We start from the raw sequence: 16,795 nt of genomic DNA, 5'->3' as shown, positions 1-16,795 counted from the left end.
AAAGGAGACCTATCCCCCATCAGCCAATTGCTGTGGTAATAGTTTGTAAGCATGTTGACATCATCCATAGCAACGAAGTCAACCCCGTCCTTATTCTTAGCTTAAGACTTCTCTCTATACCTCAGTAAAAGTTGGTCTCAGCAGCTTTGTGAATAGGTTAAGAGAAAACTCTAAGAACTTTTACTGCTACTTAGAACTCTTAGGGGTAAGATACAATGTTTCGTAAATACGGCCCCTGTTTCTAACATTATCCTGGTGTACCTAATATCAGTTAATTATTTATGAATGGCATAACTGTGACTTACCAGACTTGTTTATCTGGCTTTATAATGCCTTCACACTTAAAATGTGAGATTCTTTATTAGCAGCTATGGTTACATTAAGAACTTTAACATCCATGGAACTTTTCCATTGTACAAAAAGTTCTTTATCGTGAAAAGAAGGTTCTTTAGATTATTCAAATATTATTCAAAGAAAAAACAATATAAGAACCCAAAAATGGTTCTTGTATTGCATTGCTGTAAATATTGGGAAAAATAAGTAAAAAAAAAAGTTTGCTTGTGAAAAAGCAAACTATTCAATTAAATCACTTTAAATGCACACAGATATAATGTTTTTTTCTGTTACTCATATGTGCTTCTTTTGAAGTTCATGTCAGTTCCCTCTTTTGAAAACTAGGTTTGTAACTGTATATGTTTACATTTAATTTTATATTAATTTGTGATCATCCTTAGAAAAGCTTTATAGGCTAAATGTAGAGACGTCAGTTGAGCGTGTTAATCAGAAAGAGCAACATTCACTCCACCCTATTTATGAAGTCTCCAGAGAAACCAATGATGAATGTGTGACGTGTAAGAAACATCCAGACCAGTCATGGAAAATATGTTCATAAAGCATGAGATGAGATTTGAACAATAGCAAAAGTTGCTATATGTTGTCTTTAACATGAGAAGCCATTGGTTTTTAACCTTTAGCCATTCAGATCATACTACCTCTTTTAAAGACTTTGCTTAGGCCTTGAACTCCCAACAGTTCAAGGCTAGATCTTCTAGATAATTCCTGACCAATGGAAAACAGAAGATTACTGATTTTATACATTGAAGACATAATATAAGCCAGAGTTTATTATTTAAAAAGTGAAATATGTTCATAAAGCTATGTTGTTGAATAAAAAAAACACATGCTGAATAACAACAAATAGATGTTATAGTTTAGTATTGGTGTCTGTGAAAACTACATCTTCTATGATTCCTGCTTCCAAAGAATGAAAACACAGAGTAAAGGTAAAGTCAATCATTTATACTTATGTCTTTTGTATTGTTTAACTGCTAATAATTCAGTTGACATTATGTTTACCATGTGTTTATCTCACAGGAGGGGTTTGTGGCTTTAATTTTGAAGGAATTTGCTGTGAAAATGAGGGTGTGACATTCAGAAGTAGGAGGTGCGGGAAAACGTACAGAGAACTTGTCACTCTGGTAATTCCTGTAGCTTGTCTGTAGTGTCAAATGACTCATTTAAGGGTGTTTTGAGCAGCGAAACTCTTCAAGCTGTTCACTGATAGACAACAAATGGCATTTGTGTTTATAGTAGATTTTGTTGATCAGATAGATCACCAGGAACCATGACTGGATAAGATTTTAGATGAAAACAGAATTAATACAACATCATTTTATACATTAAAGCACATCAGTTGAAGACGGGACAACATCATGGGAGGTAAATTACACCTTTAAAAAATATATGCTTTTTATCGAATCCTTATTATAAAACATGGTTTTGAAGTTTTTTTTTTTTTTTATTATTATTTTTAACTTTGAACAATTCCATATTTAACATAAAAAGCTAGATTGTTTAACCTTTTGAAATTCAGATCACGCTATCTCTCTTAAAGGGACAGTTCACCCAAAATGAAAATTCTGCTATTATTTATTCACCGCACGTTGTTTTGAAACTGTATGACTTTAGTTCAGCTGTTAAACATAGACAATATTTTGACAAAAATCTCAAAGAAATTTCCCTGCAATGAAAATCAATAGGGTTCAATGTTTGTAACGATCGGCCCTATTGGTCGATTTTACATGGATTAAAATGGGGTCAGATTAAACTGTGCAAGATGTTTTGAGTGTTTAAAACGATGAGACAGACAACAGAAACGAATAAATTAAGTGTATTTACAATATTCACAAGGAACTTAAAACACCACAATAAAACTAGAATAACTTAGGCCGTTTAAAAGCAGGGAGTCCATTTTCACCATACCATAAAACAGTCCTTAAGAATCCTAGTGTGCTGATAATTCCCAATGTGCAAGTGAGCAATGACCACCGGTGTATATACAAAATCCACGGAAAATGATGTGATTGGCTGGAAAGGCAAGTCCATCAAAGTAACTCCACAGTCCAGCTGTTGTGTTTGCAATCAGGGCTCATTGTTTGCCATGCTGCCTCCTTTATGCTGGTCTATTTCCTGGTTTCTGTCATGTGACCAGTCACATGACAGGCAGACCCATACACATTTAAAGACATACACACATTAAAATAAGAGAAATAAAATGGACTAAAACACATGTAAACCAATTAAAACTCTATTATACATAAAATCATTGTAATAAATAGAGCGGTAAAACATGTATTTTATGGGACAGTGTCACATGTTGTTATGCTTTAAAAACATAATATGACTCTTTAATGTCTTTAAAGATATAATATAACATCATATAACTTTGTTATTAAAGGAAATTACTATTTTAATAAAATATACAGACTTAAATTGTCTTTATTCAACATATTATTCATAGCTGAGTCTCAATTATGACTTTTCGACAATTTAAACTTAACTTTTCTTCAACGTTTTTTCAATTTGTCATTTCAACTTTTTGTCTCATAATTATGACTTAGTGTGTCATAAATACAACTTTTTTTGAGATATGAGATATCATCATTTAAATTTTACGACATATTTCATGCCATAGCCTTATTATATCTTAGTATCTCTTATATAGTTCTAACTTTTTATGTAATTATGACATTTCAATTTTTATCTGTTTCAGTTTTTATCTCATAATTATGACAATCATAATTTTGACTATTTGTGTCAATCGTGATATGTCATAATTTTGATATTTTATGGCATAAAATATTTTTTTCACAATTATGACCTAGTATATGTTTTTATTTTGACTTTTATCTCATAATTATGACTGTCATAAATGCCTTAAAAATGCCTTAAACTTACACAATTTTTTTTATTTAGCACTATTTAGTAAATGTGTGTGTGTATATGTGTATGTATGTGTGTGTGTGTGTGTGTGTGTGTATATATATATATATATATATATATATATATATATATATATATATATATATATATATATATATATATATATATATATATGTTAATAAAGTCATATAATTGTATGTGAGAGAGTCAGCTGTAATATCATTGCATTCCTACTGGTCAGTGTTAGAGGAGCTCAGCTTAGCCTGACAGTTAACCTGCTCCGAACCAGGCTAGTTTCCAAGTATAAGTTGCCAGAGTAACTGATTTTGAACTAATTTAAGTTTGTTTTATGAAACAGAATTTGCTGACAACAAGTCTGACCAAGTAAAATAAGCCTGGCTTGTTTTCCAATCTTGTTTTATGAAACAGCCCTCAAATTCTGGAGATCAGTGAATCTGGGCACTAGATGTTGATTATGTCAATGTTAGCTCATAACAATCATCACCTGACTGCATTTTCTCTTTGCTTTTCTTGATAAACGTGTTTTAGAAAACACACAATTGGCCAAAGACAAAGTGATGTTGAAAGCCAAGGGTCAAGAGCCCAATAAAATCAAACATTGTTCACCATAATGGTGACTTCAAACGAATCCATTATTTTCAGTAACACGTCAACATCTAAACCACTGATAAGTCTCAATGAGAACTTCTTTAGATGTATGACAGAAATAAAATCAAACTAATTAGAAGCTGTTAATGCTGTTTGCGCATGTGTTTACTCATCCTCTGCTGAGATCTTGAGAGATTTAATGCCTGATATCTTCAGTCAGTTGTAGTTCTTGTGTTTCTCTTTCCTTCAGTGATTCTGCTTGTTAACAGCATGTGTTCATCAGTATCTGGATTCACTCTGTCAAATGGACTATATCAGGATACTAGGGATTTTGATTAATTCAAATTTAATGTTTTGCTTCAATTTTATTTTTTAAATTGAGAAATTGCAATTTTGAATAAAAATGTTAGCAAGCGTTACAATTAGACAGGTTGACAATACAGTAATGATAAGGAGAAGAAAATGATCCGACCTCATGATGGCGCCAGCGTGCCCGATTAACTGCTCTCATGTGACGCTCTATTAACACAGAACACATCACTAGCAGCTGTTCATTCAGAAATGCATTATAAAAATGAGACGCAGGCAGTGGAATGAGAAAAAAAGGCAAAGTTATTAAGTTATTAAAAGCGAGTTGAACTTTTTAAATCTTGACCGCTGTGTTTTTTGAATGCCATTTCATGGGTGAGATGCTGCAAAAGACACAAATACATGAGTGCAACCAAGTGAAAAATGTACGCCAAACATAAATTAATACATATTTTCTGCAAAGATATTTAACAAATTGTTTTATATTCACACCATGTTGATCACTTCATGTGTGGTGCACTTGGAATGGATTTTTTTTTTTTTTTTTTTAACCAGATTGTTAATAAAAAGAATGTTACTTGAATCATATTGTAGTTAAGTTTTTAAATTAAATAGTTAAACAGATTTTTTTTTTTGCCATATCACCCAGCCCTATGGGGTACTAGTATAGGGTATGATTTGGAACAAGGCCTCTGTGTCGATTCTAAACCCTGATAATTCACAGTTCTATTGCAGCAGGCTACTTTATTGAAAACAACAAATGCTATCCAGAATGCTTTGTTTTCTATACTGGTTTAATAGAAAACGGTATTTTATTGTTAGAGTTTGGAAGGGGTTTTATTTACATCACAGTTTTACAGTGCAGACTCGACTCTGCAGCACAATGGTAACCCACAAAACAGACAATAAAGTTAAACACTAAACACAACATAACACAATACAATGCAGACTTTATTTCTTTCATACAAAAGTTCTTATTGAGAATTAACAGATGTTTAGATGTTAATGTTTTAATGAAAATAATAAGTTTGATATCACCATTATGGCGATCGGTGTTTGCTTTAGTTAATCTCTTGACCCTTGACTTTTTAACAGTAGCTTTTCTCTGGTTGCTTTAATTGTCTCTCTGATAAACATTTGTTATGGCAAAAATGTTGATGATGTTGGTTACTTATTAGTGATGGTGTAGTAGCCTGATTCATAGTTCTGTTACTGTTTTGTTACCGATTATTTTTATATTATAAAAACATTATACACACAAAAAACATAATTTTACATACATTTGAGTAATTTAACAGAAAAAAATACTGTATAAAAATACAGTAAGTTTTCTGTATTAAAATGGGAATTTCTGTAATTTGTCATTAATGTCAAGATACTTAAACTGCTGAGTTCTTAATTTACAGATATTGATTGTAATTTTACAGAGTTTTGAGTACAATTTAAAAGAAAAGAAAATGACCTTAAAAAGTTATTTTCCATAAATTAGATTTTTTTACAGTGTAGTATTTCATAATTTTGACTTTTCATGTCATCATTATGATGTAGTATGTCATCATTTTTACTTTTTATGCACAATTATGACATTTTATGTCATCAATATGATTTGTCACATTTTTTTACTTTTTATCTCATCATTTCTATTTTTTATCTTAATTATGAGAATAATCAAAAGCATGATCTTTCTTTCCTTTCCTTCTTTCTTTCTTTCTTTCTTTCTTTCTTTCTCTTTCTTTCTTTCTTTCTTTCTTTCTCTCTCTCTTTCTTTCTCTTTCTTTCTTTCTTTCTTTCTTTCTCTCTCTCTCTTTCTTTCTCTTTCTTTCTTTCTTTCTTTCTCTCTCTCTCTCTCTCTTTCTTTCTTTCTTTCTTTCTTTCTTTCGTGGTGAAAATGGGTTTCCATACTATAAAATAGATCTGTATACCTCATAGTTTTATATATATATATATATATATATTAGTAATAAACAATGAGGTACAGTATTTCACAATTGCTAAAACACATTTCTTGAAACCATCACTCATTTTCTCAAAACATTAAACACAAATCCAATCTTTAAACTAATTTCACAAAACTTCTGACTCTTATGGCAAAATCAAACAAAGCTTTCAGATCATACACACATTAAGCAAAATATAAACACATACAGATCATTCATTAGACACTATATTAAAAAATGGAAAAAACAACATCCAGAACATGAGGTTACAGGAAAAAAATATATATATATTGTAACACAGTAAACACACAGTTTTTTCCAATTGCTAACGCACAATTTTTCAAACTAGTCTGGTTTTATCAAAACACTTAACACAATTCACAAAACCACACACCCAAACTGCAAAATACCTCATATATCCTGCAAAATGAAGCACTGCAACCGAAACTACACAGAGCATTATCAAAATCAAACTTTTGCATGAAATGGCACACACTTCATTCATATTACCAGATTTTTGCCTAACCACCTACACACTGTTGGGCATAATGAAAAGCACCCCCATCTTTAGTATGCTTTGCCATAATACTACAGTTTTTTCCAATTGCTAACACACTAAAATGACATGCACAGCACAATTATTTAAACTGACACACAGAGAGCAAAACTTCTTCTCAAGTCTCCAAAAGTCTAAACACCTTTTCTGTTTTACACACATTTTGCATTTCAAAATAGCACTTTTTAAATTCACTAAATACAGTTCTCTGCATAAGACACAACAATCTGACATAAAGTCACATGTTTGCCATTTCAAAACACTGCCATTCAAAATGACACTACATGAGCTAATTGGCCAATTACATGTGCCACCTGGCCAAACACCTCAGTGGTTAATTGTTAACACTTCAATCAGGATGTAAGCACTATGAAAAGACCACAGGTGAGAACCTTTTTTTTTTTTACAACAACAATGGAAGACATTGCAGAGAGAGGAAGAGGAAGAGGAAGAGGAAGAGGGAGGTTGAGAATAAGAGGGGAGGAAGAGTGAGAGGTAGGGGTAGAGCAGGTAGAGGGAGTTCATGGCCAAAGAAGACAAACACTTTCAAATGAAATCAGAGCAACCTTAGTAGATCATGTCATCAACCATGGGTTGACAATGCGTGAGGCTGGACAGAGAGTGCAGCCAAACTTGAGCACGTTTTACTGTCGCCTCTGTCATCCGGACCTTTAGACTGGAGAACAGGTATGTAACCAAAATTTCATGTAGTACACATGTAGTATACCCCATGTCATAGTGTATCAGTTGGGTGACACCTGTTTACTTAGTGTATGACATCAGCCATTCATGAACTGTACAAGTTTCCTGTACAATGTATTCTACTGTGGGGGAAAATATTTAGGCTGCATTGTCCAAGCCCTATATATATTTTTATTTTATTTTTTCTAAAGGACTGAGAGACGACACCATGGTGGAGGAAGGGGCCAAATGTTCACCGGGGTACAGGAAGCTGCCATTGTAAACTTGGTTTTGGAAAATAATGAAATCAGATTACGAGAAATTCAAAGCCACATCATCCAAGACAACACCTTATTCAACAACATTCAACGAGTTAGTCTGTCCACATTGGCTCGCATTCTCAAGCGAAACCAAATCAGAATGAAACAACTTTATAAGGTGCCGTTTGAGAGAAACTCTCAAAGAAACAAAGAGTTCAGACGAGCATATGTGGATGTAAGTACTATATTGACTGCAGTACACTACACACAACATTGTTTCCCAGTGTACTGGATAACACCATATTGAGTGATTTTTGTTCTTTGTTTTCAGGGAGTACTGGAAATGGATACCAGAGCGTATGAATGATGCAGACCATCAAAGAAACCGGTACGTTGTAGTATGGGACAACGTGAGCTTTCATCGTGCAGCCCCAGTCCAAAACTGGTTTGCTGACCACCCAACATTTCTCGTGCAATACCTCCCACCATACTCACCATTTCTGAACCCCATAGAAGAATTCTTTTCGGCATGGCGGTGGAAGGTATACGACCGGCAGCCCTTTGTGCGCATGCTCTTGTGCAGGCCATGGAAGAGGCATGTGATGAGATTGATGTGGGTGCAATTCAGGGATGGATAAGGCACTCAAGGCGCTTCTTCCCTCGATGTCTGGCAAGGGAAGATATTGCCTGTGATGTTGACGAGGCGTTGTGGCCAGACCCGGCTGTGCGGCAAGATGCTGCCTAATTATTTTTCTTGCCTTTTTTTTTTTTTTACTGTAATATTTTTTTTTTTCAGAAATTTTTTTTCAGTTTACTTTTTTTGTAAGAATATTTTTGTTCAGTCCCATGTAAATATATCTGCTGTGCTTATGTTGTACTGACTTGTTTACTGTAGTGAAGGAAAAAAAAATAAAAATGTTGCAACAGCATGTGTGTGTATCTGCAAATATTTCTGTGCATGTGAACAATCTGATACATATTTTAGTATTATGGCAAAGCATACTAAAGATGGGGGTGCTTTTCATTATGCCCAACAGTGTGTAGGTGGTTAGGCAAAAATCTGGTAATATGAATGAAGTGTGTGCCATTTCATGCAAAAGTTTGATTTTGATAATGCTCTGTGTAGTTTCGGTTGCAGTGCTTCATTTTGCAGGATAAATGAGGTATTTTGCAGTTTGGGTGTGTGGTTTTGTGAATTGTGTTAAGGGTTTTGATAAAACCAGACTAGTTTGAAAAATTGTGTGTTAGCAATTGGAAAAAACTGTAAAATATGTATCAGATTGTTCACATGCACAGAAATATTTGCAGATACACACACATGCGGTTGCAACATTATTTTTTTTCCTTCACTACAGTAAACAAGTCAGTACAACATAAGCACAGCAGATATATTTACATGGGACTGAACAAAAATATTCTTACAAAAAAAGTAAACTGAAAAAGAAAATTTCTGAAAAAAAATATATTACAGTAAAAAAAAAAAAAAAAAGGCAAGAAAAATAATTAGGCAGCATCTTGCCGCACAGCCGGGTCTGGCCACAACGCCTCGTCAACATCACAGGCAATATCTTCCCTTGCACGATAAAAGCTCACGTTGTCCCATACTACAACGTACCGGTTTCTTTGATGGTCTGCATCATTCATACGCTCTGGTGGTATGAGAATGTTGTGAAGTCTGTCCAGAAATGTGAGAATATGGGCTGTGTTGTATGGTCCAAGTTTGGCATGACGGTGGAGGACACCATGCATATTGGAGATGGCAGCGCACATTGTGATGTTCCCACCACGTTGGCCAGGAACATCTATAATGGCTCTGTGGCCAATGAGGTTTCTCCCTCTTCTTCTGGTCTTTGCTAGGTTGAACCCAGCCTCATCTATAAAGATGAACTCATGTGGGATTGCATGAGCATCCATTTCCAGTACTCCCTGAAAACAAAGAACAAAAATCAATCAATATGGTGTTATCCAGTACACTGGGAAACAATGTTGTGTGTAGTGTACTGCAGTCAATATAGTACTTACATCCACATATGCTCGTCTGAACTCTTTGTTTCTTTGAGAGTTTCTCTCAAACGGCACCTTATAAAGTTGTTTCATTCTGATTTGGTTTCGCTTGAGAATGCGAGCCAATGTGGACAGACTAACTCGTTGAATGTTGTTGAATAAGGTGTTGTCTTGGATGATGTGGCTTTGAATTTCTCGTAATCTGATTTCATTATTTTCCAAAACCAAGTTTACAATGGCAGCTTCCTGTACCCCGGTGAACATTTGGCCCCTTCCTCCACCATGGTGTCGTCTCTCAGTCCTTTAGAAAAAATAAAATAAAAATATATATAGGGCTTGGACAATGCAGCCTAAATATTTTCCCCCACAGTAGAGTACATTGTACAGGAAACTTGTACAGTTCATGAATGGCTGATGTCATACACTAAGTAAACAGGTGTCACCCAACTGATACACTATGACATGGGGTATACTACATGTGTACTACATGAAATTTTGGTTACATACCTGTTCTCCAGTCTAAAGGTCCGGATGACAGAGGCGACAGTAAAACGGCTCAAGTTTGGCTGCACTCTCTGTCCAGCCTCACGCATTGTCAACCCATGGTTGATGACATGATCTACTAAGGTTGCTCTGATTTCATTTGAAAGTGTTTGTCTTCTTTGGCCATGAACTCCTCTACCTGCTCTACCCCTACCTCTCACTCTTCCTCCCCCTCTTATTCTCAACCTCCCTCTTCCTCTTCCTCTTCCTCTTCCTCTCTCTGCAATGTCTTCCATTGTTGTTGTAAAAAAAAAAGGTTCTCACCTGTGGTCTTTTCATAGTGCTTACATCCTGATTGAAGTGTTAACAATTAACCACTGAGGTGTTTGGCCAGGTGGCACATGTAATTGGCCAATTAGCTCATGTAGTGTCATTTTGAATGGCAGTGTTTTGAAATGGCAAACATGTGACTTTATGTCAGATTGTTGTGTCTTATGCAGAGAACTGTATTTAGTGAATTTAAAAAGTGCTATTTTGAAATGCAAAATGTGTGTAAAACAGAAAAGGTGTTTAGACTTTTGGAGACTTGAGAAGAAGTTTTGCTCTCTGTGTGTCAGTTTAAATAATTGTGCTGTGCATGTCATTTTAGTGTGTTAGCAATTGGAAAAAACTGTATTATGTAAATTACTTTGATTATTTTCCTCTATAAAGCAGTTCTGCAGAAAACAGTGATGTCATCATCTAGGCTAGCTTAGTTCAGTTCTCATCCTATAATGTCAGTACTGTCAGATCAAAAACATTGTTGAATATTATTGAATATTGTTGAGGACATTTTTCACATCACAGGCAATGTCGTCTCTTGCCAGGCAAAGGGAAAAACCTGTGCCGGATCCAGCCTTGACAGCCTTGTCTCCACACCCCTTGCTCTTTCTCCTCATCATCTTCTTACACATACTCTTCCTCCTCTACTTTTCAGATTGTTTCCATCTATTGTTGGTATCATCGTTCAGCACCTGTGTCACCTGTGCACTTTGAACTGACCTATATTTTATACAGTTGATTTGATCACATCATTAGAAATAAGTGTGAATAATTTTGAGTCATTGTGTTTAAAGGATGACAACTGTGTTGTAGTTGTGTTTAACTTTTGCCACATGTATTTACCATTTTGCAACACAGTGCAGAATGTGTTTTAGTGATTAAGAATGTGCTTACGGTTTTGCTAAAAGAGTGGATGAGATTTGCAAACAGTGTCTTAACTACCTGAACTTGTTTAAGGTTTTGCCTACAAAGTGACTGATTCGACAAATGGGTTTAGGCCACTGAGCACTGGGTTCAGAGAATGGGGTTTAGTGTTTTAGCAATTGTGAAATACTGTAAAATATATTACTAAAAAGTCAATTCCTTTACTAACAACAGCATATTTTTCAAATAGGTTCCGAGTCTCAACCTGAGAAAAGGATTGTGCTTCTTGGGAAAACCGGAGATGGTAAGAGCAGCGCTGGGAATACGATTCTCAAACAGCAAGTCTTCAAGAGTAAAGCTTCACCTGAGTCTGTGACAGCTGAATGTGTCAGTGGAGATCGGAAGGTCGATGGCAAAAAGATCACAGTTATTGACACGCCTGGACTCTTTGACACAGGACTGGATGAAGAGACCATCAAATCTGAGATCATTAGATCCGTGATCGAAAGCTCTCCAGGTCCAGACATGTTCACCATCGTCCTGAAGGTCGGGAGATACACAGGACAAGAAATGGAGATTGTGGATAAAATCGTTGAGTATTGTGGAGAAGATACTTTTAATCATTCAGTGGTGTTATTCACTCACGGAGAACAGCTAGAAGGTCAAACCATCGAGGAATTTGTGAAGATGAGTCCAAAGCTACAGGAGCTTGTTGATAAATGTGGAGGCCGCTGTCATGTCATCGACAGTAAATACTGGAAAAAGCGGCAAATGGGATACAGGAGCAACAGGGTTCAGGTGAAAAATCTGCTGGAGACCATCGAACAGAAGCTGAAGGACAATAAGAACAGCTGCTACACCAATGAACTGCTTCAGATAGTGGAGGAAGAGATTCAAGAGGAGATGAAGAACGTAAACGAGGTCAATTTGTTGCCAGAAGAGAAACGAGAGGTAGCAAAAAAGATTGTGCACAAAAGACTTCTCGTTCGGCTTGCGGGAGTGACCACAGGGACACTGACCGGTGCTTTTCTGGGTATTGGTGTCGCAGTGGCGTCTGTTGTGACTTTACTGAAAGCCGCCAAGGTTCCCGGATTGTTAGAAGCAGGAACTGTAGCAGGAGCAGCTGGAGTTACGGGAATTGCTGCAGGAGCAGCAGCAGTGAAGGCAGGGATTGTTGCCGCAGGGGCTGGTGTTGGATTAGCTGGTTCAGGTATCGCTGCAGCTACAGGTGTCACTCTTGGAGTTGCAGCTCTTGCCGGAGCGATCGGAGGAGGAATTACTGGATACAAGGTGGCAGATGAAGGCGATTCGGTGTGTGACGCAATAAAGAACACAGCCAAACTCAACTATGAGAATGCCAAAGGAGCAGTGAAAAAGGCAAAGAAACATCAACACAAACTGTTAAAAAAGGAGAACAACAGTACTGTTGAGGGAACAGAGCAGTTATAGTGATATATGTATTACTCTTTCATTTTAAGATTAGAGATTATATTGTAGATTACATTGTTGTATGTGCTTTATTGTTTGTATCTAAATAATGCACGGTGGTTTTTAACTCTCTTCTCTTTAATTATATGAACATGCAGACATATTATTTATTATGAAGTATATTTTTTGTTGCTGCGTTGAATTATAATTCTAATAATAAAATTAATAATAATAATAATAAAATATGTTTCTCTTTTCTATTTGTGAAGGTCTCGATTTATTCTTACGGTATAATCTTGGCCTGCATGACAACGGCTGAATCTCTCATCACATTTTAGTTATTTTCTTGTAAGCTCTTAATTTCAGTGTACACTAAAAACTCTTCATTTATCTTATCTTATATATATATATATATAATGTATGTGTTGCTGTCTGTCCAGCAGATGGCGTTCGTGCAACTTGTACATTAACTGTCTTGTAGTTAAACTTAGTTGCCAGTATTTTTTGACATGGATGTGGCTTTAGCCTACCATACAAAGATCCAGCAGCTGTTGCAAGTTTTGATTCTCAGTTTTATTGGTAGGATGTTATTGAAAAAAGTCACCCTGAAGATTACAGCTTTTAGAACTGTAGTACATATGAACAGTTGTAGCAAGAACATTTGGGCCAAATGTGGGAGATAGTCGGTACATCTGGCACAGATATGGCATGGCTAAGCACATGGGGGTTTTCACCATATGTTTTGCAATGGCTTTAGAATTGGAGGGAATTTTCTTTTGTATCACCATTTGTGTTAAAGGTGCAATGTGTAAAATTTGGGAGGATCTATTGACAGAAATGCAATACATAACCATGTTTTCAGTGGTGTATAAAGCAGTGGCGAGGCTACAGAAGGGCCAGGGCGGCACTTGCCCCCTCAGATTGATGGCTGGCCCACCCAATCAAAGCCAGAATATTTTGTTTTATTTCCAGACACTACTTTAGTCTGGAAAAATCATATGTGTTGTGAAAGCCTATATATAATTTGAAAAATGTATTATTAAAAATACATATAACATAATATGTTTTTATTTCGTGCCGGTAAACTCAGCTTTCCAGAGTCTCGACAGCAGCTGTTTCTATGCAGCGTCTGTCACCGTCCATGAGTCGCGCTTATAGCCTATGTGTGCTGGTTTGTTTCATTTTTACTTTGATTAGCCTATTTATTCTACAGTAACAATTTATTCTATGGTAACATAGTCACCTGTGTGTAAACAATTTCTACAAAATTAAAGGTGCAGTATGTAATAATTTTGTCCGCTAGAGGCCTATTCAAAACAAAGGCTTATCTTGATGACGCCAAGTTTGAGCGCGGAATCTTGGGACATGTGGTCTCCACCTCAACGGACGGTGCAAAAGAATAGTGATTGTCTCCGTTTTTAGTGTCACATTTGTTTACGGACGAGCGAGCAGAGATAAACAACTAAACTGTCGGCTCCATCTCATATAGCGCTGTTTAATCTATTCTGTTGAATCAGTTCCTCTTAAACGGTCCTCTTCTCATGTGTAACTTTGAAAAATCAGATTGATTCAACTGAATCGGTTCATCTAACCGGTCCTATCTCTCATGTAGCTTTGGAAAGTCTGATTCATGAACAGATTCACCGATTCGAGTCCCATATGGCATTTCTTTTTCCTTTTTTTTTTTGTAATGGACTATTTAGTTCATCATGTCTAATTGAATATTCCAGTTAAATATTCTAGGCTAGTAGTATTCTAGTTTGTTTTTATGATTATTTATATTTGATCTAAATGTTTCTTGTTTATGCTTATTCAAAATATAAATCAATAAAACCACAGGAAGTCTTTTCAAAATTATTTCTGTCTGAAAAACATTCAAATTATTGGATATAATATTTGCTGCGTCCCAATTCGCATACTATCTGTCCTAAATAGTATTCGAAAAAAGAATTATGTCCCAAAAAGAAGAAGAATGTCCCAAATCAAGAAGAAAGAAGAATGTCCCAAATCGTAGTATGTTGAAATGAGTATTCCAAAGATATGGATGGTCTACTTTTTCCGGTTAGAATTCGAAGTGCAGATCCGTGCACACTTCTAACGGCTAATATTGCCCATAACACATTGCGCTGTGGACGAGGATTCGATTAGAACTACAAATATGAGTACAAAGTGGTAAAAAAACTACAAACATGACGGATGTGCGAGACCGACGGCAGAGCGGTTAAGATAAAGGGGCTTGAGTGATTAATAATCAGTATCTAACCTGACGAAAAGATATTTATTGAATGTTATCTACATTATATTTCATCTGCAACAGCATTGTGAACTTTTATAAAAATGCGTTTGGTCATTAACTTCTAAATGCATCATTATGCAAAGATGAGGAGAGTTATTCCATGAAAAACCCATGACTGGCAGAACAACATTTCTCTCCGAAACAGTAGGAAATTAAATTTAATTGAATGTGGAGGATTTTAACTGTGACAAGATGATTGACAGGGTAGTTTAAACAGTTACAGGTTGCGTAACTAAGCGACAGAACGTCCGTTAAATACGCAATTATGACGAGGTAGTATGTCCCAAAGCTTGCATACTCTTCTGCTACACACTCAAAAGTATGCACTTTTTCTTTACAAAAACAGTACATACTTTTAGAGCGTAGTATAAGTAGGCGAATTGGGACGCAGCGATAGTGTTCTGGATCATTCATTTAATGTTGATTCCAATACCAATACATAGTAGCTTCTTTTAAAAATAGTTGCCATAGTAACATTCCATGACAGTTAAATTCAGTTAATTGCATCAGTTAAAGTTAGTACAACAAAGAAGGAACTTGAAGCAAGCCATTCATTTTGTGATCCTCTGTAGAAAGCATTGTCTGTAAGTTTTGTGATTAATATGTATTCAATTTGTTAAATTTACTACTTATAAAGCTGTGTAATGTGGAATGTTAGCCATTTTAAGAATTATATACAATGAATTCATATTAGTGTTATTTTGTTGGAGGTAACAAAGTTGTTCTATTATATTTACATCTCCTCTCTGTAGTTTCACTCTGTTTCAACATATTCATCGTGGTGTGGAATAAAGCAGCTTTCTCCCACAAGCCTACGTGTTGGAAAGAGTGACGCCATTGTGAGGGCAGAATAGTTAAGACAAACTCAACAGTGATTACAGTGAATGAACTTCCCTTCTTCTCAAACAATCTGTTCTACAGTAAAACGCTATCAAAGGAAAGCGTGAGCCTTGCATCCATCAGTGTGTTCACATTCACACAAATCATCCAGATCAACACATTCAAGAAGTTCAGCAGCCAGTCTTGTAGCAGTAGAGGCCCGAGCGAAAGCTGAAGCTGCCCAGAGCAGCATATTCACAAAGAGAGGTTAAACTCAAAGTAAAGAAAGCACAACTGCAGGTAGAAGAGACATGCTTAGAAGCACTCCAACAAGAAAAAGAGGCAGAAGCTGCATAAGCTGAAGCTACAGCCTTTGAAGCCAGAGTTGATGGAGCTGACAGAATAGAAGAGTCATCTGAAAATGAATGTAAACAAAAGAGCTCATCTCTCTACTCACTTAAGCGAATTGCCGAATATGTTCAGGATCAAAATGCATACAAAAACAAGCATCATCAAGCTTCAAAACACACGGTCACACCACTACTTCAGTCAACTGACAGAGAGCAACAAAATGCTCTTCCATCTCATAGGCAGTCTATTCAATATTCCCAAGAAACACCTCAGCATTTCAATTCATACAGTGAGCCACTCTTTCAGTCACAGGACCCACATGACAGCTTTCAACCTATCAGAGTACCTGAAAAAGAAGCAAATATTCAAAATACAATACCTCATTACTCTCTCAACAAGTACCTCAAACAGGTATTACTTGCCTAATGTGGGAAATGAGCCACATGCTGCAAAATGTGAAAAATCTGAGATATTTAACTTAGCCAAGTTCCTAGCACGCAGAGACCTGCTCACAGCTGGTCTTATAAAGTTTGATGACAAGCCTGAGAATTACTTGGCATGGAAATCAACATTCTCAAATGCAATAGAAGACCTTGACTTAAAACCGTGCAAAGAGCTTGACTTACTAAGTGGCTTGGTGCAGAATCAGCTGAAC

At 35.9% G+C, this 16,795-nt stretch overlaps 1 protein-coding gene across 1 annotated transcript; it reads left to right on the top strand.

The window, feature by feature from the left end:
* Positions 1-1,233: 1,233 nt before the first annotated feature.
* LOC137030590 (GTPase IMAP family member 7-like) lies at positions 1,234-12,826 on the top strand. The gene is made up of 2 exons (XM_067400993.1): positions 1,234-1,719; positions 11,497-12,826. Exons 1-2 carry the CDS (start codon positions 1,713-1,715, stop codon positions 12,693-12,695), a joined length of 1,206 nt encoding a protein of 401 aa, XP_067257094.1. The 5' UTR covers positions 1,234-1,712; the 3' UTR covers positions 12,696-12,826.
* The last annotated feature ends 3,969 nt before the right edge of the window (positions 12,827-16,795 follow it).

Source organism: Chanodichthys erythropterus, chromosome 11 (genome assembly GCF_024489055.1).
Source record: "Chanodichthys erythropterus isolate Z2021 chromosome 11, ASM2448905v1, whole genome shotgun sequence".
NCBI lineage: Eukaryota > Metazoa > Chordata > Actinopteri > Cypriniformes > Xenocyprididae > Chanodichthys > Chanodichthys erythropterus.
The sequence above is the reverse complement of the archived record's forward strand: the minus strand, read 5'-3'. Positions and strand labels throughout refer to the sequence as shown.